Raw genomic sequence first — 24,186 nt, forward strand, 5'->3', positions numbered from 1 at the left:
CTGATAGATTAATAGTTTCCACTACGTGAGTACCTGTATTCTACAGTGAGACTGAAGTCTACAAGACAGTTGTGAAGTTTGACTACTTGAGAAAACAGGTGATAGTTCCTGATTGGCTCCTGAACCAGGATACAGTGAGTTTAAAGTACTTTTTATATGCTTTACCAGTAGCTGAAGAGATTCTGCAACTTAGAAGTCCGGTAGGATGTTGTGCAACAAGGACCATTTTTCTATTTTATATCAACATTGTTCCAGACTGTTGCCATTGCTACAGAATGATGAAGCCAGGACTCTTGCTTATCACATTCTCTTTCTCCTTCCCTGTGCGAAGTGCACAGCAATGGTTTCTGATTAATAGCAAGGACTTGTTCCTTGGTACTGTAGAATTTTCAGACTTGCTGAGCACAGTAAATATTATTTCATTTCAGCTGAACGTGAAAGATGAGCTATCATACAGTGGTTGAGATTTTCCTTTAAATCACTGATCATTGGTGTTTTAGGATAGGGTATAAGTGGCACACAAATGCTCACTTGCAGTGTCTGATAAAATAATATTAAAATAATGTATCAAATGCACTGCAGTCAACTTTATGTTCATCTGGATGTCAAATGCCTGTCCCTAATGTTGCTGCTGGCAGTCCCCCATCTTCACGCAAGGGCAGAATTTGTTTTCATAATATTACTGAGAACAGATTATCTAGATCTTTAATTTTCTGTTCATGACTAAATGCAATTCACTTATTCTAGTACGGCTTAAAGAATTGATTGGTGAGAATAGAGACAGTATTGTACAGCAAAATGAAACAGATAAGCTCTACTTTCCTGAAGAACTGCATTGCTGCGTTAAAAAGTTCATTGATTGCTCTCATAGAAAGAGAAACAAATTTATTTCCTCTAATTACAAAGGAAATGTCAAGCCTGGAATATTCTCAATAGATTTTCCCATTATTGTTAGAGCTTCTCCACATAAAAACATATTGCCTATTAACTTACTCCCTTGAGCCATCGTTAGTCCTTCTTCTGTGACCGGCTTCCCACAGCCTTTGACTGTACAAGCCTTTACATAGAATTTGTACTTGGTACTGGAGCTGAGACCTGAAAGCCTCCAGCTGAGTGTGGAGCGGTTTGTTACACTGACGTCGCTCAGGGGTCCAATTTCATGCGTTTCGTTTACTGAAAGGGAAAAGGCAGTTGAGTCACATCCAGCAGCTAAAGTATACGAACATGAAACGTGTCCTGCAAGGGAGGCACTCTGCAGTAAGTAGGAAGGATGCAGCCTGAATAAGCATATCTCACCTTCCTGCCAAGTACTTAAACGGGATTTATCTTGTCCATGTCAATCTCCTGACTACTCAGTGAGCTATTGCTGTTCTTAAAAAGCTCTCTGATTCTAGATATGCACATACTGAGTGGGAGGTAAAAATTACTGTCTCCTAGATCATTAAATATATATAAATTGCTTCTTGCTTTGCTTCCAAACATCTGCAAACTTTTGCAAGCAAGTTAATGGCTGTTCTGCTTTGCTCTGCTCTGCCTTGGCACAGTTGGCAATTGAAGGAGGGGTTTTCCCTCCCAAACTGCCTAAATAGACAGATCCACTCTCTGCCCATAGTCATCAAAAAGAAAGGGAAGATCTAGCCTCTAGCCCCTGCTTGCAAAGGCAACTGGGCAGTTCTGTTATCAGCAGAGGTAAGTGAAAAGTACATGTTTGGGGTTTTTCTGTAAATAGGGCACAGTCTAATCCTCTTTGATCCTCAAAACCCATGCAAAATACCTTGAATTGTCACCACACCTCACAGCCGTGGCAGTCTGTGACCAGTACTGGATCTTGCCTGAGCTTATATGCTCAGTCTCTTCCTAGGTACTCAGTTCTTTCATAGGCAAGAAAGAAAGAAATATCCCTGGTATTTAGTTGTTTCTCAATGTGATTACTCAAAAACATGACCCAGGTGGTAGTGATCTGCGTTTCTGCTGAGGCATTCTACAGGTACGAGGTGCTCACTGACACAACGTTAAGATCTGAATAAATGTGGTTAAAGTGCTCTCATTACAAATTATTTTGCATTGAATGAGTTTCACTTCAGTAAAGTGTCCCTACAATTTATGGGTTGTCTTATCTATGTTAGGTGTAATTTGTAGATGTGAAATAATTAAATTTGTCTATAAATGCGGAACAGGGCATGGCAGCAATGTGAGCTTACATCAGAGAAGTGCATAGAAAACTCTTTGCTCTGGAAGATAACTTTAGCTTGCCCTCTAGCAGGCTGTGTGCGCATTGCAGTTGAAAACACGCTGCTCTGATGCTATGGCTGTGGTAGTGATCTCAGAAACAGCCCTTCACACCAGCCTCTGTTTTAAGTAACTAACTGCACATATAACACCCAACCATCTCTTCCCTCCCCCCACTCCCCGCCTTTTTTTTTCCTGTCTCTCTCATTTTTTCTTTAACTAATAAAGCTTAAATTCTAAAATCAAAGTAAAACAAGCACATACTCATCTGGTATTGCAAAATGTAGCCAGTAAGGTGTCCATTTGCTTTCTTGGGAAGTCCCCATGACAGAGTGACAGAGTCCTTGTCAAAGTTCAGGATCCTGAGAAAACGTGGTTGTTCAGGGACTGGAAGATACAGGGATTAGCTTTCAGAGAAGAGGATTGAACTGCTCTGTTCCTCCACATACTTCTTAAATGAGGATATAGTTTAGCTCAACACCTACAGTTCCCCTTTCTTGTGAAGGGTTTTATGAATATTAGAGATTTTACAATCCTTAAATAAGGAAGTCAACTTGCTTTGTTACATGGACAATTTCTATTTATGTCCCTCCACCTCATATTCTTATTTTGTCTTACCTCCTTCTGGAGTTTCAAACACAACAGGGGAGCTTTCTGGGCCGTCTCCTTTGGAGTTGTAAGCCAAAACAGTTAAGCGGAATTCACTGAAAGGCTCTAGACCAGGAATCATCCCGTAATTTCTGTCTCCTACAAACGTTAGGAAGTGTTTCTCTGGGTGATGCCTTTTTCCATCCAGCATGCTCTTTGTTTTCCACCAACTGACCTGCATTGAGATTGGTATATCTATAACAAATTATGTTGTATGGGGCTGAAAACTATACTGATTTATCTCATCTTCCCAGAAATGAGTGACTGCAATCTATCTTTGATCTGGGATTCATTTAGTAGTTTATTCAACTATATACAAATATTTAAAGAGAAATTTGTAACCTTATAGCCTCTTAAATGTCCACGAACTCTGTCCCTTGGTATGCCAAACCAGAAGACTTTGACCAGTGTGCTGTTCACAATATCCACTGATACACCGGAAGGAGCAGCATCTGGAACTGTAAAAACAAAAGTGCTACATATTAAAGATACATAAAAGAGCTCAGTTTCACACTGATCACAGCTACAGGGCTTGGTTTTCCAGCTCAAGCTGTGGCAGTTCATGCAGTCTTACTGCAGGCAAGAAAAAAGCCATTCCACCTGCATCTGGTGGGTGAAAGGGGCCAGTAAACATTCTTTTGCCGTATCAGTGCTTTCTGCTGAAGGCTGGAATATGGGTGCACTGGGACATATGAATTTCTAAACTAGTATTTATGATTTCCTGTTTCAAGTAATGCTTACAGCAGTGAGAAGAATAAAAAAAATTATTAACACAGCACTGAAGAAGGCAATCATGAAGTTTTTTTATAATCAATATAATTTTACAACTAAGCTCATTAAACAGTAGGATTTTAATCACTACACAACACAGACAGCTATTATAGTGCCTGAAAAAAGAGGCCTTGATCCATTGACGACTGAATTGCGAGAAAGATTTTCCACTGATAGATACAAAAATTAAATGCATCACAGACACACAAAGAAAATATATATGCTGGGGGGTTTCCTCCTCTCAGTTCTCCCTATTCATCTCTTCTTCCATACACCATACGGGCAAGAGAAGAGGCACCACCAAACGTTCCTGCTGCAGGAGTAGATCCAAAGCAAAGTCTTAGAGTGGGGAAGACTTCTCCAGTGACACAGGGAGGCCTGAGAGGGGGCTGTGCCACCCAGGAGCCATGGAAAGCCACTGGGCAGAAACCCAGGCTGAAGAAGAGGACCTGTTCTTCAAGGACTCAATGGACAAAGTCACATCCACCGTACATGGGAATATGGCATCATCTATAAATTCACCTACAATGTGCAGCACCTGAGGGTTCGTACTTAATTGCAGGGTATGTAACTTCTGACAGTGTTAAACTGTTGAACTGGGCCCAGGCAAGCTAAGGATTATTTTTCCCACCACAACACAATGACTGCTACACTTCATAGACTTCTTACAGACTGTGGCCTTCAAATAAGTATCTCGATTAAGCCAGAAACTGAGATTAATGAAAGTACAAGTGACCTTTCCAAAAAAACCCTCAGATTCTAGCACTAGTGGTAGCTGTATCTCACCTAGCCCCATGAGCACTGGCATTTAAGCAGTTTTGGCCGTGGGCTCCCTAATCCATCACTCCATATTCGATCGTTTTGCATTGCAAGAATCCCCCATGCAGTGTGTTTTCACATGGGCATTTCCGCTACTTACCATCCTCTCCTGAATATCCAATGGTAATGTTTGGTTCAGGACCAGATCCTAAATTATTTACTGCTTGGACTTTGATCTCATAAGGCACGAAGGTGGGAGTGTTTCGCAGGGTCAGGGAATGCTTCTTCACCATCTCCTCATTCCAGTCCGCCTCGACTCCCCGCTGCCGCCAGCTGACTTTGTACTCCAGCCCTGGCCCGTTTCTCTCCATGGGTTTCAATGGCTGCGGAAGAAGTTAAAAGAGATCTTGTCTGCCTTTGTTGTAGTAATCATGAAACAGCAGCTGAGGGGAGGGGGGCAATAATTTTGGAGACCGTGTTACAACATTGGCAGAGAAAAGGAGAAAAAAGAAAGCTTTAACTTTTCACTGTTGTGTTAATTTTAAGATGACTGGAAGAAAAATGTCATGACTTCAAGAGAAAGGTGGGTGAAAGACAGAGAAACAGTTGAATTAAAACCAGATTAATTGCTGGTAGACATATTTCTGCATACGACATACGTCAGTTTTTGTTTTGCCACAGGTTTTCTTTGTTTTCTTATGCGATATAAAACTGCATGCCTTCTAGCACATCTAAAATGCAGATTTTGGCATAAGGCTCTGTGTGCCTTTTAGTACAGCTAAAATCTGCAGTTTATCTGAGAATTTTATGTAGCGCAGCAAGTTGGGTCATTAAAATTTAGATTTGTTCCAAATATGCAGCAAATGCTTGAAACTACGCCTGGACATTTCATGTGCAACTGCTGTGCTACTCTTTTTTACCAGTCAGCTGAAGAATTCATCACAGCATGGTTCCCATCTACTGAACATTAATTTATAAAATATTAGAAGATGCATGGCAATGGCTTATCAAGAGACATTCTCCAGTTAATTTATTTCTTTGAAAATGTACTTCTTTAATTAATAAAGTTAACTGGTCAGCTGCACTACCAAAAAAGATGAAGGTTATTTCAGTCCACTGAACCAGCTGTGGGTGTTCCCCACCACTTAACCTACTTTTAATAATATTTTAATTATATATTGTACGTATTAAATATATAAGAACTGATAAGGTATCCAAGCTGCACACAGAGGTCTTAAATTAAACAGCATCGATTTTCAAGTACCAGAAGAAAGTAATGCCCCATTAATGTTCTTCATGTGTGTGGAGACCTAGGTCTGGAGGATCTGCAAAAATTCCCACTTCTCAGCTCTGAGAGTATGAGGACCTTTGGGATGACTGTGGTGAAGGAACTGGTAGACTGGCTATCTTTCTAACAGACACTGCTGGGAGAAATCACCTCCATGGCAAAGATCCCAGGGAATGGGATTTGCAAGAGAAGCTGAAGAAGTAAAAAATTCCTACTAAAAAATAACTTCTCGTTTAGAGTTAAATTGCAGCACTGCTTGACTCTTATTTTGATCTCCTTTAATACTGCAAATCCTTGGCTGAAAAGCTAGTCTCTAATACTCATCTGGTCTCTTAATCCAAAGTAGGGAGATTAACATCATTTTGCAGGCTTTGTCTGCCAGAAATAGCATGTTCAGTGTCTAGCATTTCCTCTGAAAAGCATACAGAAAACACCATAAATAAATGAATATCCTGTTTACGACATTTAAATGATTCAACAAGATTTAACAAAGCCTGTCAATCTCATTCTCTCCCTTCAATCTCAATTTTCGCTTCTACTTTTACGCTGTCCGAGTAGTGGATTACAGGCTTCCCGGCGAGGAACACTTTTTCTCTGTTCAATGAAACATTGGTAATAGCAGCATTTCCCAGCCATGCTGGTTACTACCACTCTGCATTTCTTCTGAGAGGCAGAATTGTGTTCCCTGACCCTGGGCTAAGTTGTACACCAAAAATCCCCGTTCGAATCCAAGTCAATATATCAATATATAGACTATAATTTTGCAATTGTAGTCTAAGCCACGAGTTCACACTGAGGCAACATTTATTGTTCTTTCCTGTGAACAAAGACTTCAAAGCAGATTGAGAAGTAAATCTCATGTAAATTGTGTTTAATTCCAGCCACAAAAAATATGCTGTGGGTATTGGTGTTAAATGAAGGAATATATCTCTCTTTAAACTGTTGGCACGGAAGCTGTAAGCTTAAAAGCTAGGGAATTTGAAGATTGGAAACCATCCTCAAGACTTTTACACAATTCCTTTGACACACATGCAGAAGAGCTTTATCTACACTCCTTTGGTTCTTGATGTAAAAATTCAAGCTCACGTTCTCTTGGCCAAGCGATCTGCATCATTTTTAAACATCCACGCTGGAAGGGCAGAAACTCTGTGCATATCATACCCTCCCTGGGCCTGGCTGCTCCTCCTGCAGAGCAGGGTAAGACCACAATATTTTAAGCAATTTATTGTATGCAAGATCCACAGAAGAAGAGCATACTCTGGGGAATTCTCACTGTGCTTTTAAGACTTTCATGCTTACTAACCTGCAAAGTTAGATGTGAGAAACTGACTTTTGAAACAAAAATGAAACTAGGGAAGGAAATCCAGAACACATTCAAGTCAGTAACAACTTTATCTTTGACTTCAGGAGCATCAGGGATCCTACCTATGGAATTTGCTAGTATTTCCTAAAAAACAGGGGTAGGGGAAGGGGAGATAAAGTCAAGCAATCCATTATTTCTTTTTCAATGTAATTATATTAAAACAACATCCTGATAAATTTAGAATCTTTAGCAACTGCTGCTTGAATGGAGAACCTGTTTCCAGTACTGTAGCACTGACGGACACATTTCCTTACCTCCCATTTCATCACCATCTCATTTGGCTCTGAAGCTTCAACTCGGATGTTTTCTGGGTTCTTGTCTGGAGCTGGAACCACACAGGTGATAAGGTTAGTTTGCATATCCTAAGGTTTTATTTGCATTTATTATTTAAATGAAAAAAAAAAAAAAAAAAAGGATGGAAAAAATTTTCTTATTTCCACATTACTGACAGTGAAAGAGACCTTAACAAAAAATGTTCAGGAGATTAATTACTTGGATCAGCAAAGCTGCTGTGACCAAAACACATTGTTTATGCAGTTTTGATTCCTAAGTGCCCTTGTTGGTTGGAGCCACCAGCTAACATGAAACTGTGACTTTTGGATTTCAAAGCACCAGATGTAGGGGGATTACGAGGAAAAGATTTTTCTCCCTATGGGAATAGTAAACAGAAGGTGTACCATTAGTGGAACGCACACAGCTGAAGAAGGACCTGAAATAGAAGTAAACAAAAAAAAAAAAAAAACCAAGAGAAAAATGCCAAGGAATGCAAATGCTGTACGGAACAGTTGGCCTCCAAAAATTACTTTCAGGGACACAACATTTCACTGTGCTTTTCTGTCACAGTAAGAAATGCACTGTGAATGGAGATTTTCAACAAACTTAGCACTGCTGAAAGGCTCCCATAAATCCTCATCTATGACAACTGCTTGTCCATAAAGGGCTGCAATGGCCTTTAAAGGTGCAAAGTCAGCAGAGCTCAGGAAAGCGGGATGCTATGGGTGCCCTGTCAGGAAACACCCTGCTAACCACAGCAGTGTAGAGTCCTCCTTTGGCATCCCTGGGCTGCCACTGAGCAGCGAAAGCAGCATGACTGACTCTGACTCCTTTACACCCCTCTGAAGCACAGGAAGGCACTGTTATTCCCAGCAAAACACAAAAAATAATAATATTCTGAAAACTAGATGGCAGTGTTTACCAGCCGGAGGTGTTGCATAGCGCAGCGATGGTTTACTGGGCTGGCTCCTTCCCACGGCATTCACAGATATGACATGAAACTGGTAATTCGTATATGGGGCCAGTGACAAAAGGGCTGTAGTGTCATTCCCCAGGACTCTGGTTAGCTCCTGCCACCTCCCCGGCTCCCACCGGTTCTCTTCAAACTCTATGATTGACTCTGGGGAGGAAAAGAAAGGAAACAAAAGGAAAAAGGCAAAGCTTTTATAAGCAGCTTATAAACAGCAAGGATGGAAATGAACTTACAACAAATTAGCTGTCATAGCAAAACAAAGTAAGTGTGGCTGTGAGCAGTTTGTTTCTTCTAACAGCCATGACACGTCATAATGCTAGAGTCCAAGATGATGCTACTAAAATCCTTCATACCATTAACAGGGCTGTTATGACTGGCCCCAGCTTTCCAGGATAGTCGAATGCTTCGGTTTTGGTTTTCTGAGAGCTGAAGATCTTCTGGCGGATCAGGAACATCTGAAAAATAATGAAGTGTCAGGAGCATGGCAAGCTACTTCTGTTTGGATTGGCATTTTCCAAAGGAACAGCAAGGTCAGGGAGGATGGTGATAAAATATCTTTTGATTGCAAAATAGATAAAATTAGGAAAGTGAGAATTGCTTTTAAAGACCCTTTTTACTACAGAAAACCAGGCTGAATTTTCTGGTCCTGCTTTCTCTCTTATTAAGGCAATATCCCTTCTTGAGTTCATTTCCATCTACTCTCATTACTGTGCTTGCAGCAACAGATTTTTCTTTTCAAATCAACATTAAGATCTATTTAATTGTTGATAGATACTGACACTGCTCTTAGCAAAAAGTTGTATTAGCATCACTTGGATTTACTCTGGGGCAAACCAGAGTGGTAGAAGGTGACTCAGCTCTAACAGTTATTGAACTTAGCCTTTTAGAGAACAAGTGAAAGGATAACATTCATTATCCCAGTTATGGGGATCTATATTAAAAGGAAACAAGAAAATTCATTACCTGCTAGCTCAACTAATGCTGTCCAAAGAATATGTCAGAGTTGGTGGTGGTTGGTATAACCGCACTGCACTATACAAGACCAAGTACAGGACTACCCTGCTGCTGTCAGAGCTCACTTTTCAGGGATGTGGTATTAATCAGGGCTGAGGTCACCAGCATCGCTGAAACAGGCTGCTCCCACTCACAGTCCTGGGAGAGGGCATGGGGGCAGAACATGTCTGCAACATGACCTGGCTTCTCAACAGCATCAAGTGCAGAAGAGGTGATATGTGTTATGGGTCTTTTGCCCAATTGCCTGCAATTGAATGAATACTTTCAAATGTAGTGTTTTCAGACTGACAGATGTTTATCTTCCTTATGGTTTGCTTTGACAGTTTACAGTCTGATTGTATTGGATTAGTTTGGTAACTGCAATTATAGAGCCTGATGTAAAAGAGTCATTTCTAACTGCAGGGGGAGTAACCCCTTGTCCTGATTTCATCCTTCCAAAGTCACACACACACGCTCCCTCTCCTCAAACATAAGGCTGGTGTTTCAAAATCTAAAAAAGTTACAGACCAAGGAAATGAGATTGCACAACTTCAGGCATTTGACCTCCTCCTGCCCCAACATTCCAACTATATTTTTTGGCTGTCAATGCCATTTCTTACAGGAAAACCAGCTACCTTAGCCACCAAGACTGCTTCAGTCATTGTGAAACAAATTAATTGTGTTTGTACTGAGATTTTAAATAACAATATTGAGTCTTCTTTTTATCTCAGGGTACATCTAAAGGTTAAAAAGGTTATATCTGGGTTGGGTTTTTTGTTCTAGATTTCTTTGGATTTCTTTTCCCTATTTCTGTTCTACTTGGTAAAATCATGAGAAACCAGTTTAATCTACAGGCATTTTGCTGCTGTGTTCTTGGAGCATACCTAGTGTTAAAATTCATTATATTAATATACTTTAAAGACAGTGATGGTACATCCTAAAGATACTCACCACTCTATCTGTTCATTAATCACAGAACAAATACTTAGAAGTATTCTAACTGAACATTTCTTTTGCTTTTAGCTGCTCATATTCTGATATCTCCATCTGTGTCATATTTAATTCTTTAGCTATTTCACAGGTCTTCCATTGCAAAAGCAGTCTGAAGTTTTAATTTGGAAAATAACAGATACTGTTAATCCACCAAAACATTTCTTATATACAATAAACAAAGGGAAAAAAGCAGAAGACTGTTTTGCTTCTTCTGCAAATCACTTTTTTAAAAGGGAAAAAAGTGCTCCATGATATTTTCATAAGTAATGTACGTAAATAAAATAATAGTCTGCAAACATTTGGAATAATACAGCAGTAAAGAACACAATACCATAAATAATGTGCACAACATCATCTTCATTTACTATTTACTGAAAAATGCCATTCATTTAAAGTGAGAAAACATCTTGAAGTTCAGATTATCTTAGTTCTTGTTTCAATCACTGCCAGAAATATATAAAAATGTAAAATGAAAAAAATGTAATGAAATTAAATGATGCAAAACTATCCACAGGATTCCAAAAATATCCACAGAATTTTACCTATTGGCTGATGCCCTTACGTACATGTGCAAAGGACTGCACATCACTCCACAAGTTCACTCCCTTAATTTCAAGTGGCCCTTCAGGAAGGGAGGCAAGTTGTATGGATGATCACACAAGGTCAAGCATCAGGCTCTCCAGGTCGAGGCTTTTCTCTGCCGTGTACTTGCTCTTTGCCACTGGATAATAAATTATGCCCAGATTCACAGAGATAATTAATCCTTTTAGATGCTCAACTTCCACTGATGTTCAGAGGAGTTGGACATCTAAATACTGGCCTTATGTCCTTCTTCTTCAAAAAATAGTCCGAGTGGTAATTTGTGTGCAAATCTCTAGTAAAGTGGGGTGAAGAACTGATCAAGGACTTCAAAGCAGAAGCAGAGCCATTCTTAATATGCTGTTACACATTCCATCCTGGGCAACCTCCTACAGCCACTGTGGGTGACCCCTGAACTGAGAAAAAAGGCTGCCTTGTCTTAGGTATAACAAACATTAAATATAAATGAAAAGTTTGCATCAGCATCCTGATTCCAGGATATACAAGGATAGCACAACTGAGGTTAACGAGGGAGAGGTATATTACATCTCTGTGAAACTGGGTTATTGAGGCTCTGTAACTGAATTGGATAAAAAAAGCAAATAAGCAAAACTGCTGCAATGGCATTATATGCTGCATGGAGCTCTTGGCACACTGGGAAATATCCTCTTACCAAGAACAATTAATCGTGATTCAGCCATGACACTATCCAGAGAAGTCCTGGCCACACACATGTAAACTCCTTGATCCTCCTGTGTCACGCTTGATATGAACAGAGTATCCCTGTCCAGAATTATCCTATGGGGCAAAGAAAAAAAGGAACATACAAACAAGGAAGAGAAAAATCTGCAAGATAAGCATATGACAGACACCACTGTTCTTCAAGAAACTGTTCAGGAAAAAACTTTGCAACATGACATTTTGAATAATGTAATTGCACGTTAGGCCGACTACTATAAAACATAACTGTAGTTGTATTATACACTGTATTATTTGTATTTTGTAGGGATTTAGCCTCTGTGGCTGGAAGCTGGCATGTCTCTCTTGGGCTGAAAAGAGTCACATTGATATGCTGTCGCTTAGTGTCTGGAACATAGGATTTTGGCACATCATTAATGAGGCAAATACACGGGCTTTATACCGAATTTTTGAAAGGGCTCAGTAAAACTGAGCATTCTCAACCCACTTGTTCCCACTTGTGCAATGTCCAATGCACCAGGGGAAGCTGGCATTAACCCAGGCACATGGGCTCTCTTGCAGACATGGCATTTGCTTGGCGTCATCTCCCCATGCTACGTGGCCTCAGCAGGATCTTCATCCTCTCCAGCACTGCAGTATTTAGGAAAATATCTCTCTTCTGGGGTAATTAATAAAGACATCTGATTGCCCACTGTGGGAGCCTTCATATGGAATAAAGGCTTAGTGCCATCCCCTTGAGGCCAATGGAAACACAAGAGTAGGGCAAAATTCAGCCTGGACTTGCAAGAAACGTAAGAAAAACTCCTCTTTTTCTCATGTTATGTAAGAAAAACTTGCTGCTTTTAATGTGTACGATTTCAGGCAGAATCCCACAAAGTTGTTAACCATCCACTTCAACATTACAAGGACTCTGCTTCAGCCAAAGAGGTGTAAACCAAAGGAAAAGACTAGTTCCACTGTAGTGGAGAAAAAAAACCACAGATGACTGCAGTAGAGCTAGGGTTGTATTTTTGGGTTGAACCAATATTTATGCAACATTCTGCTATGATAGTGAGCGAGTTAATAAAAAACAAAATCATTTGCCAGCCACGGCTCAAAACTCATATATATGCATTTATATGTATATAAAAATGCAGATCTATTCACATTTTGCATGAAGAATTCTTGCAGACATAAATTTGCATTTCAAGCTATTAAATCTGATGTTTATTGAAACTCATGTTCCAGCACCATACAGTTTTATTCAGCTGAGATCAAGAAAACTCTTGTTTCTTCCCTGCTTACCTGCCACCTTCCGTGCTGTTGACTGGCAGCTCATCTCCATCTTTCCTCCAGGATAATTTAAAACTGTGTTTCAAGTGTGAATCATACTCAGCCTGACATTTCAATAAAATTGAATGTGATTTCAACACTCGGGGGTTCTTCGGAGTAACAACAAGTTTTGTAGCATCTGATTGATCACAGAAAACCACTTTGATTACAAGAGACTATTACATCAAATTTTCACCAAGCATTTCATATACCAAAATCAACCTTAGGAGAAACGATCATGTCTTTTTTGTTATATGTACAAACATTTCAAGAGAAGAATGGTTGTTTTTGAAATAGGTATTTGCCAGGATTTAATTTTCTATCTTGAAAAAATCTTTTTTAGTTCATGCCAAAACAAAGAGCTCCACAAAAAGAACAAAACCACCAAAAAAAAGTCACAGGTGAAAATCCTTGTTATCAGACTCATGAAATGGATGAGAAATAAAAGGCTTGAATATGATTTTTATGTCCAATTGCCATCTGAAATAAGGTTTGGCAATGCTCCAAGAAAAATTACAAGCTTATTAAAGTCAAGTGAGAAAAAATATTGCAATCAAGTTTGTTCTTTTAATTGATTCTAATCTGAATGCAGAAACAGATGAATAAGTGAGAAGAAAGCACTTGGCTGAATTTACTTTTACAGTGGCTCTGTGAGAATTTCATTGTACATTTCATGTTTATTATCACTGTAAAATTTACAAAGCAAAGGGAGTGGGTGGAAATAGAACACAAAAAGAGTTGGGTTTTTTCCTCAAGTTTGTCACAGCAAACCTGTAACTGAGAGTCCTTTTGAGGACTTTGCTAATTGAGTATTTAAGGTTTGTTTTTATTGGCAAGCCCTAAATCCTAAGTAAATTTGTTTGCAATGCACTAAATTTAATCTGTGTGCTCAACAGAAGCTGTGCTCTGCCATCACACCCTCCAGGGGAAAACCCCTCCTGCCCAGCCAACCACATAAATCCCTTTAAAACAGAATTGAAGCACAAGTAAGTATCTGATATTTATAAGTAAACACATTTCAGTAATTATTTTCGCCTCTATTTACAAATATTTGTCCAGTTGATAATCAGGCAAAAGCCCAACACAGAGCCCTTAAACCAGCAGCATCCCCTAACTCATCCTGTTGCAATGTGCTTGGTGTTTACTGTAGGTATTAGTTCAGTTTGGGATGTACCTTCTGATCAACAGATGGGAAGCAGCTTTAAGCAGGAGGAAGCCTACAGCTGTGGGACCCTGTCTGACTCAGCAAGGACCCCATCAAGCCCACGAGCACAGGGACAACTCTAGGCTATCCAGGGTCAGCCAAGAACCTGCTCTGAGTGTAACGGGGCTGATGGCAAGAGGGAAAGAAAATCCTTTTGAGAAAATAAAGTGAATGGATCTGGGAAGTAAAGTAAAAGTTTTTGGTGGCTTATGCAGCTTTTGCAAATGTCCAGGAAAAGTAAACATCCTGTATGATCATGGAGAAATCACACAGAAAAATGGAGACAGTACTAACTGCTACATATATATGAGACTTGTGGCACTTTCAGGTCTTAGTACATAGAGAATTTATAGCCTCACAGAATAAATCTCTATCTTGGAGTGAATATTTACTAATTACGTATTTAGTGAAAATTTGTAAATATCAAACCTTAGCAGATGTGAAAGGTCTTTCTATGCATAAGTGAGACATTACCTCTTATATCTAGATTGGCAGTGATTGCTCTTTTTCCAACAGAGTTTGCAGCCCAGCAAGCGTATGATCCTGAGTCTTCTTTCTTTGTTTCTTTGATCTCCAGGGTTCCATTCTTATTTAACTCATAGCGTAATGTTGAAAGTGGCTCTATGCTGTCATCCTTAGTCCTAAAGGTGATAACGACAGTTATGGCTTATTTCTAGGGCTGCAGGAACTGTTATTTCAAGGTTAGCAGATATTGCAGGGGGGAACAGGAGTTCTGGGAGCTGGTGTCAGCTCTGCCACTGAGGAATCAAGTCAGGATTAGCAGATCAGTTTACCACGTGCAGCAAATCATAAAGGGACATAAGCTTCCTGCAAGCTAAAAATGCGCTGACAGTCTCTAGCAAAGTCTTTAAACTAGTCTGGCTGAGTCTTTAATCTATAGCTGCCATTTGCAATTTTATTGCACCTGTAAAGGGCTATGACAATCCTGTGATTTCCAACCATACGGAACCTTCTCCAGGTAAATATGCTTTGTAAGTCATTGCGTTTCCAGCTCAATAATGTGTCCAAACTTAAAAAGTTTCCAATATTAAACTAAGGCCGATGAAGCTGTAGCAGGATTTGACTATATACAGCATGGCTTGGTTTAATGAATATCCCAGCACTAGTCTCACAAAGGTATTGAGGACTTTAATTAACTTTTTTATGAACCAGTTCTTCAGGATTCTTAAAAGTGCATTTAAACACAAAATACGTATATACAGTTTTGTTACAAAGTTCTAATTTTAACTCCATAGAAATAATAACTAGCACATTTGTCTGTGTTTAGGTAGCCTATATGAAGTTGTTTCACATGAAAACTTCAGTTCTGAGTGGCTTACCATCTAATATCTGCTGCAGGTGAGGCAAAAATTTCACAGTGCAGGAAGGCACTGTAACCCACAACTGCAGCGTAGTTTTCACCATCTGAGGTCAGTATTAAGGGAGCGATATCTGCAGAAGAGAATGCAAAATGAGCAGCACTGCATTTCAGAACTGGGAATATAAATACTGTGCCTGCATCATCCCCTTTTCCAGCAAAGGTCAAAGACTTAGCTAGTTAATGGGCATTTCACTGCCTTTTGGAACCAGTTGCACAGAGCAATTGAACCCTTATAAGCTCCACTGATAGCAGTGGTTGACTGCTGGACATCTCAGAACATGAAGCATCAACATGCTCCAGGGGAGAAAACAGACCTGGTTCTGCTTCCTCGAGAAACCTCCTTTATTAAATAAATGCCCATCACTCTCCTTCTTCACAGAACAGGCTGAGCACCACAGCTGAAATTTAAGATTAACAATACACTTAATTAAAAAACAGAGTTGTGGCCACAATTCACCCCCCAGTGGTTTTAGCACGTTTGAATTCAAAAGGTTTTGAGTCCAACCACAACCATATATTTTAAAGAAGTATATATTAAAGCTCATGAACAATTATACCAAGGATATAGTATTGTCCATGATCAGGCTTGTTGCATTAGTTTGAACAATTTGGGGGCAATGCAAATGAACAATCACATGGTTACAAACCCCAACCTGTTCTGAAGATTGAGTCAGCAGAATGGAACACGTCAGTTAGATCTTTTCTCATGTACATGAAAGGCTGGGACAGTACTCACTGAGGACATTCACATTGGCACTGGCAAGGATGGTGCCATGCTTGTTGCTGGCCTCGCACTGGTACACAGCACTGTCCTGAAGCTGAAGGTTGGTAAGGCTGATCTCTCTGGCAGAGATTCTCCCTCTGAAGGTCCTACCTGGAAGGACCCAGACTCTGTCAGGAGCTGGAGAAAACACCATGGCTGTGGAGTTCACTGTGTCTCCTCACTATTTGACGGTCAAAGGCAAGGCACATCTTCAGGATCAAACCTGAACCTTGCTCAACAGCCGGAGGGCAAGTTGCAGAGCACTGCCTTTGCCAGCAGCCCCATGGCCTAAAGTTCTCTAGAGCACCAATTTCCAGTAATATCCCCACACAGACTTTTTAAAAAAGTAGCAATAATACAGCTACACTAGGGAGCAGGGCCTGTGCTCTCCAGCCATGCAGTCACTTGTGCTTCTTCAGAAGCACAAAGGAAGATCAGGAGCCCGCAATGAACACAAGCTATCCCTGATCCCCAGAAGATGGGAGTGTTATAGGATGAGGCAGTAACTTAGGGATACCACCACTCCGCACCCTTCAGCTCTCATCCTTACTCTCTTCAAGATCATATTTAAATATCAGATTTATTAAGTAAGTAGTAATTCATATCTAAATAGATGTCAAACTAGACATCATTCGGTGTTAGGATTTAGATGTTCCCTCTAACTGGGCACAACCCAAGCACATCCCACCCGGCCACCTCCTAAAGCAGAACATTAGACCTTGCACTTACTATCGATGGGCATCCCGTTAAGTTTCCACTGAATGGTTGGCTCTGGGTTGCCAATAGCTTCACACAGCAGCACAAGATTTGTTCCCACGCTGTAAACACCACCTTCAGGTTTCTTTATCCACTGAGGAGGCTCTGTAAAGAGGGGACATAGCAGGTCTCAGGTGCCAGAGAAATGTCTAACCCTGCTATTCCTCTGGTCCTCCAGGAGATGGCAATCGCTGCCAACAGTTCCCAGCCAGCTCCTGGCAGCCTACTGTGCGGCTTATTGTATTTCTTGCAAACTGATGTTACAAAAGGTAAAATTAGCATCAGCATACATCAGTTTCTGTCGTTTGTGAAATGGGTGTGTCAGGGAGAGAGTGTCGGAAATGCGAAGTGTTTATCCAGGTGGAAAACATATGTAAATGGAGGTGAGATGCTGGGGAAAGAGGTAAACGTGAATGCGTCGGTGTTTTCACAAGGACTCTCAGTCGTGAGATTGTGGTCTGTGAAATGAGGTAAGACTATTTCAGCAACTCGAACAAGATGCAAATATCCATCCAGCTCAGCTCAAATCCCCCTCACTAGCCACTAGCAAATGCCCAGGAGCAGCCAGAGTACAGCAGTGCAGCGGAGCTGCACGAAGGATGCAGCACCTCTATATGCTCATCTAGATGTGCTGAGGAAATGCACTGTGATTTTCGATATTCTGGTTTTCCATCGTGTATTCAGATGAGAGGCTGATCCTTAACATATTTAGGAATGACGGAACATTTTCTCACCACTGGGGAGGGAGGAGAGAACCATCACCCCGAGGAGCAGCCCAGAAAGGTTGCCCACCGGGTGGTGGTAGAGGAGCGACAATGTGCTACTGCATTCCCTGTGCTCTCCTCTTTCCCAGCACCGCCAGCTAAACTGGGGTAGCCTGGGGAAACCTCCTCTGCAGAGCAGCCCCGGAGCAGCAGGTACCCAAACCTCACTGGAAAAACACAACCCTAAGGGAGGGAAAGGAACTGAGGGCAGAAGAAAACCCCAACCAACAACAAAACCAAAACATTAATTTGATGAATCCTTTGTTCTCTAGAAACTGAATGCAGGTCCCTGAGCCTGCTTACCCTTCATTGGGCAGCCTCGATCCAAAACACACCCTTAAATTCACCCTTATCTCTCGCTGAGAAGCAACAAACTTCCAAATTTTAATTCCAGACCTGACACTACCTCCTCTGCATATGCTGGGCAGATCCTTGAGCCTCTTTCCTTATTCGAAAAAGATGAGCTCATGTATGGGAAACATGAGGATTCATTAGTTAATGCTCATAAAACGCTTTGAAGATTAACAGAGCTGTTGCCTCATAATACATCTCCAGATGTTATCAGTGTGATATGATAAAACAAATCAACGTTGCTCATATTCACACAGATATATTAAAAAAAAACCCCTGAAATGTGATACTACACACAGTCCATTTCCACAGTAAATCACCCATGAAGAGACATGGTTAAGCAACATCCAAAGGCTGAAGTAAAATTCAAGACATTGAAGCTTATCTAAAATTATAACATTGCATTTCCTTCACATGATACAGATTTCTTCTACCACCTCCCTCACACAGCACTGATTGCCCTCTCATAGTGCAGCATGTGACATGACCATGCTTATTAGCTTCCTTGTATTTGGCTCCAGAAAAACACTCTGCAAACAGCAGAACACTGTGGGTTTGCGTATCTTTTTCCTTCTCTCTCTCATATACATTACACTTTCATTAGTAAAAGACAGGTCAAAGGCATGGTGGTGAAAAGGTTTGTAAGAGTCCTGGTTACTTTGGTTTGTTTTTCTTTTCCTTTAGCTCTGTCACAAACATAGTACTTGAGACAGGATATTTCCTTGTTTTGGAGGAGGTGAGACACCAAGCACAGTCTGAATACAAAACACTCAATAGATGCTTTCTTATTTTCACCTGCATACACTCTGGAAGTGAGCTGCAGATAAATTATGCCGCAGCTTTCCTTTCTCAGCATGGAAATTGCTGTGGTTTTCCCAAGAAAGTGATGTAGTTATGAAGCCATAGGCAATGCGATTTTGCCAAGTATGAAACATAATTTCACAGAAAGGCTGAAGAATCTCTTTTCTGTGTGGCAGACATTCTATACTACTTATAAGTATATGAAATATAAGAATAACAAAATATACATGTATCTCCTAGTAACTACAAAAAAACCACCCAAACAAAACCCAGTGGTTGGATAGTTGAATAGTGAATCTGTATAAGCAATGTGGTATGGCAAATACTTCACTGCATAATATATTCTTCTTGGTGAGAATTATGAATGTGGGACTTCTGACATTTATGTCTTTATGGGAATATAATGACAGGTCCAAGAATAGAAGGGATCTGAAATGGGCATCTAGTCCATCCTTCTGCAACAGAGCGCGATCATCTAACACCTAAAACACCCCCAAACGATCCAAACCTTCACCACAGCCTCCCATGCTGTCTATGGCAGCCCTACGCTTTTCCCCACAACTAGAACGAATTTTTAATGTCTAACCAACCTTTGCTTTGCTGCAGTTTAAGCCTCTTGTATCTTACATTATCCCCAGGGAACTTTGTAAAGAAACTTCAGTTCATCCGAAGGCTGTTATGCATTCCCCAGATTCATTCTTTCCTAAATGAAACATACCTATCAATTTTTTCTCAAATGGAATGTTTTTGAGCTCTGTGACTCCCCTTGCTGCTTTCTCCTGAATTGTCTGAGTTAACCCCATCTTTGATGAAGTCCACAATGTACAAATGGTTACAGTACATGAGGCCTTACCAGTACTCAGTAGTCTCTCTTAGAACAACACTTTTCTTTATACTTTCCAGGATGATTTTTGCTTTTTTTGCAAGACTAATATTTCTGAGTCATGTTCAGCTTGTGATCCAATATATCCTCCAGACCAGCCTAACCAAACACTTTCCATCCTGTGCTTATGAAGCCAATTAGTGCTGCCTGATGAGAACTGCTCTGCACTTGTGCTTACTGAAGCCCATCCTTTTTATTCCAGACCATTTTCCCAGTTTGTCAAGACCATTTCTAATTCTCCCCACATCTTCCCAAAGGCTGGCAACCCATCCCACTTCAGGGGCATCATCAGTAGCTTCAGCTGCAGTTACCACCTTGGGGTCTGCATCCCTATTGAACAGTTTTCCACTGAAACACAGAACTACAATTTGAACTACAACCAGCCATGGTTCCGCCTCACATCAGTTTTATCTATTTTATTTTTCTCTAGCTGAGTAATGAAAGCATTATGAGACATAACTTCAAAGGCCCTTAGCTATTATATCATTATTTTAATTAATCATTACATTGTAATAATTATTTCTATTAAATACAGTCTAGGAGCCTCAATCAAGATCAAGCTACCATTAGATCAGACACTGTGATCGTGACAAGATCTTGAGGCTACATGTACATTTTATATTGGGCGTGGAGTATTATATGCAATAACCAAACAAATAAACATTTAAAGTCAAGACAATTTGTGGGCTTGCTCTGCTTTTTATTTATTAATTTATTTATTTTTTTAGTAATTCTCTCTCATTCTAATAACAACAATGGGGATTTTGTGCCTGCTCCAATGTTCCAGGCTACATCTTTCCTTGCAAAGAGAGATTAAAATGCTCAAACAGTCAAGCAATTTGCTAGCTGAATATTTTCATACGCTTGGTAATAATTGCCTAAATCTTTGCCCTCAGACTCCTGTAGGATTAGTAAGTGCAAATGCAAATATCATTACAACTGTTATTTGGAAGGCTGGGGTATCAGTTTGAGATCCTCAAATACCAGAAAGAAGAATAGAAAATGTGACACAGTGCAGAAACGAAATCAAAATCCTGATGTGCACACCAGCGCTCGATTGGGAATGGTTGGCGGTTATTAACTGAGATAGTTTTTCTTCCCTGTTTAATTTTCTTCTCCCTGCATGTATCCTTTGAGAAGAGCCTGTCAGGTGTGAGGAAGCCCTACGTCAGCATAACCTCCCTGAAGCCTACTGAAATTAATGCTCGCTTCCTCCAGCTCAAGATCTGCCCTTGAGTGTGCACACAGGAATCGCTGCAAGAATGATGAACGTGCCCTTCTCTGATTAATGATAGCGACATTTTCTGGTTAGAAATTCTGGAAGACAGTGTTTGGGCTCAATTTTACCTTGATACCCTGCATGTGAGGTGACTCTGAATAGGAAGAATTCCTGCTACTGACAGTAGCCATCATTATTTACACTAATGGAAAATGAATTTAATAGCAAGAGCATTTTTTAAATTGCAACGGCTACAGTGGCATTATTTCCCCTTTTTCTTAAGTCCTTGTTTGTTAATGAGCAGGAACAATTTGCCAGAAAGCTTTTCTCCCTCTAGAGAGTGGGAGAGAAGGAGGTCAATATTCTCAACTGCTTAATTAATGTTATTTCTCTGGTATTTTAGGTTTTGCAGCTTCTGCAATTTCTTTGAAGGATTCAATTTTTACGGCCGAGAAAATCATAGCCAGATTGTTAAAATATTCAGCTACAGCAGAGATGCTCCAAACCATCTGGAATGATTTCTAGGAGTCAGCACTTCCCCTCCATTGTAGCTGAAAACTTGCCATGCCCTGGTATCCCCCTCTGCCAAACTTCCAGGAAGGGAAAGAAGACTGTAAGACATAAGGCTGTGGCAAGTGAATGGGGATGATTCATCACATACTGGGAGAAAAGGCTTTTCCTCAGCTGAGGAGTAAATACAGAGCAGGTATTTGAAAGTGCTTTTCCTCCTGTCAGGACTCCTTGTGCCCATGGAGTGAGAAGCAGCACAGATTAAAATGAAGCAGTTGGCAGACTCTGGCAGTTTAATACTGCCTGTGATTCTTTTTTTTTTTCACTCTGTAGAGCAGAGTCTGGAGCATTTTTCATTGGTAAAGAGAAAATGTTTTCAGCAGGTTTTTCATCAGTGCTTCAGGATTCTCATTTTGTAGCTATTTATGGGCAGCATCGCTGAAAGAGTTGCAGTGGGAATGATACTTCTGCAAGTCTTGCTTGTCTCTGCTAAGTCTCACTGGAGCTCTGCTTTGTTCCTAGAAAAGAGCATCTGCACCTGCCTCATGTGAAGAGCTCGCACCTTCAGGGTTTGGGGAGTAGGAGAAGGGAGACAAGAGGATGGAGAGAGAGCAGGCACCACACACCTGTATTTGCATTCTGCAAGATGCCCATTATGAAGGTATCTTGGTTGGCTTCATTAATCTGCCTTCTTCTAGCAGCAACATAAATAAATAACAACCAAATGGATGCAGAAACGTATCAGGTTCTCAGTTTTGCTAGCCCAGCACAAACAGCCAGCGCTTATGCTGCTCAGCCAGCAGACCTGTGTGCATGCACAGGAATGCACCTCCCTACGCACAATGATGTATCATCATACATCATGATACACATGGATGTAAACCTAAGAATGCTGTTAATATAGCATTGGTCATCCTCCCAAGCATGCAGGCTAGTGTGAGGTGAGAACAGACCTTGGATACTCAGTGGGATGGTGAAAAGTCATATTTCTTTTTTTTTTTTTTAAGCAATTTCTTTAAAATTACGAGAAGGTAATTTTTTTTTTACATTGTTTCACAAGTTTTTATGCTACTTTTCCGGGGCTACAGAAACCACTTTTAGCTCAGTCAGGTTGTCCCTATACAAAAATAGGGACAAAAACAGAGGTAGAGGTGGTACCATGTCTGCTTACTGCATTTTTACAATCCTCCTTAGGCATTCACTTTTGGTGGAAGCCAAAGAAAGGAAATTGAGTTAAATGTACCTCTGATCTGGCCCAAAGCAGATATTTACACATTCTTGAAGATCAAGTAGAATAATTAGATCTTTTGGTCTAACATTCAGATTAATACAAGATGTTCCATCAATATCTCTGCTTGACTAACATCTTCAGAGTATTGGATCTGCTCATGTCTATGTACTCCTATTCACCACTTTGTAGAGCCTTCATGGTTCAGGAAAATAAAGGTATTTTTTCTTTTTTTTTTTTTCTCTAAAGCTGATACTTTCTGCAAGCTTCCCAAAACCACGTCCTTGGCAATATAAATTGATAGGAGTAGGTTGAATTTATGCATTATACAGAGTGATATTAGGAAAGATCCTTATTTACTTCCCTTCAACCACCTCTCTTTTCAAAATCAGTAAGCTTAGTAAAGTGTACTCAGCACCTTCCACGTGAACATGGAACTCATGCTTTGCTCTCCCCATGGGGTTGCTTGCTGTGCACTGGTATGTTCCTTCATCAGCTGTAGTCACTTGGTCTATCTTCAGTATCTTCCCAAAATTCTCTGTTTCTGGTTCATCCCTGGGCAAGTTTCCAGTGACCTTGACCCAGCTTAGATGAGGAGTTGGGCTAATAGCAAAGAAATAAAAACAAAATATATATTGAGTTGAATAGCAGGCTGCTGCAATGCTTCATGTTGGCATTGCTGCTGGACTTCATGCATATATGGTCTGCAAGGTGAAGTTTTCAGAGTCTTGAGCCTTTTTAAAACACTGGGGTTATCCTAAGGGTTATACTATAGACTACCATTAGTATTTACTGCTTTTTGAGTTGAAGGGCCCCTATGAGTAGGTTCTTCACAGCTGACACCAGGCCATGGCATGAGGCTGCATTCCTTATATGCATATTTGCACAGGCTGCGGAAGAGGGAACGGAGCTCATTTCCTCCTGCTCCAGAAGGGCACTTGAGGACAGACAAGGAGGTAAAGACTTCATTAGAGTGACCTCACTCAGTGCCCTGCCTGGTTAGAAAGGTGGCCAGCCATTGGAAATGGCTGAAAACTCTCTTTACATTTTTAGAAAGCAAATAGCAGAGACATAGAAATTCGGGACAGACTGTTGTCTGCACATTCCCAGCTGGACTTCACGACCCCGACACCATACACAACGCACATACACAGTGTCATATCTGCTTACTCTTGTGTCCATCTGCTACCATGGCAAAATGCCCGGGCACAAGCTACTCGAAGCCCCAGGTACCAAGAAATTATGGGTTTCCACAAGCAACAAGCACAACTGTGCGAATATCCAATTATTTCCTGCAAGAGTCTTTGCCCTGCTCTTGTACTGAAGTCAGGCTCTGTACTGCCTTGGTGTTGTACTGAGGCAATGCCTCCTTGACACTGTCATTACTCAGAATATAAGTCTTCAAAAATGACAGATTGGAAATGTACTTAATTCCTTATTTTGCAGT

General features: G+C 40.6%; 1 protein-coding gene across 25 annotated transcripts in view; it reads right to left on the bottom strand.

The window, feature by feature from the left end:
* CHL1 (cell adhesion molecule L1 like) overlaps nucleotides 1-24,186 on the bottom strand; it is a 140,188-nt gene that overhangs the window by 14,721 nt on the left and 101,281 nt on the right. For 17 of the 25 annotated variants that reach the window (XM_030500966.1, XM_030500957.1, XM_030500963.1 and 14 more), the window contains 15 exons: nucleotides 23,158-23,342; nucleotides 16,957-17,088; nucleotides 16,201-16,365; nucleotides 15,424-15,535; nucleotides 14,558-14,724; nucleotides 12,853-13,018; nucleotides 11,543-11,667; nucleotides 8,658-8,759; nucleotides 8,254-8,451; nucleotides 7,313-7,383; nucleotides 4,568-4,790; nucleotides 3,220-3,335; nucleotides 2,848-3,052; nucleotides 2,494-2,616; nucleotides 994-1,173 (listed from right to left, as the gene is read on the bottom strand). In XM_030500966.1, the coding sequence (XP_030356826.1) occupies nucleotides 994-1,173; nucleotides 2,494-2,616; nucleotides 2,848-3,052; nucleotides 3,220-3,335; nucleotides 4,568-4,790; nucleotides 7,313-7,383; nucleotides 8,254-8,451; nucleotides 8,658-8,759; nucleotides 11,543-11,667; nucleotides 12,853-13,018; nucleotides 14,558-14,724; nucleotides 15,424-15,535; nucleotides 16,201-16,365; nucleotides 16,957-17,088; nucleotides 23,158-23,342 (2,270 nt within the window). The remainder of the gene's footprint in view (nucleotides 1-993; nucleotides 1,174-2,493; nucleotides 2,617-2,847; nucleotides 3,053-3,219; nucleotides 3,336-4,567; nucleotides 4,791-7,312; nucleotides 7,384-8,253; nucleotides 8,452-8,657; nucleotides 8,760-11,542; nucleotides 11,668-12,852; nucleotides 13,019-14,557; nucleotides 14,725-15,423; nucleotides 15,536-16,200; nucleotides 16,366-16,956; nucleotides 17,089-23,157; nucleotides 23,343-24,186) is intronic. The other 8 variants (XM_030500969.1, XM_030500971.1, XM_030500972.1 and 5 more) reach the window with 1 other exon arrangement.

Source organism: Strigops habroptila, chromosome 11, assembly GCF_004027225.2.
Source record: "Strigops habroptila isolate Jane chromosome 11, bStrHab1.2.pri, whole genome shotgun sequence".
In the NCBI taxonomy this organism is placed as follows: domain Eukaryota; kingdom Metazoa; phylum Chordata; class Aves; order Psittaciformes; family Psittacidae; genus Strigops; species Strigops habroptila.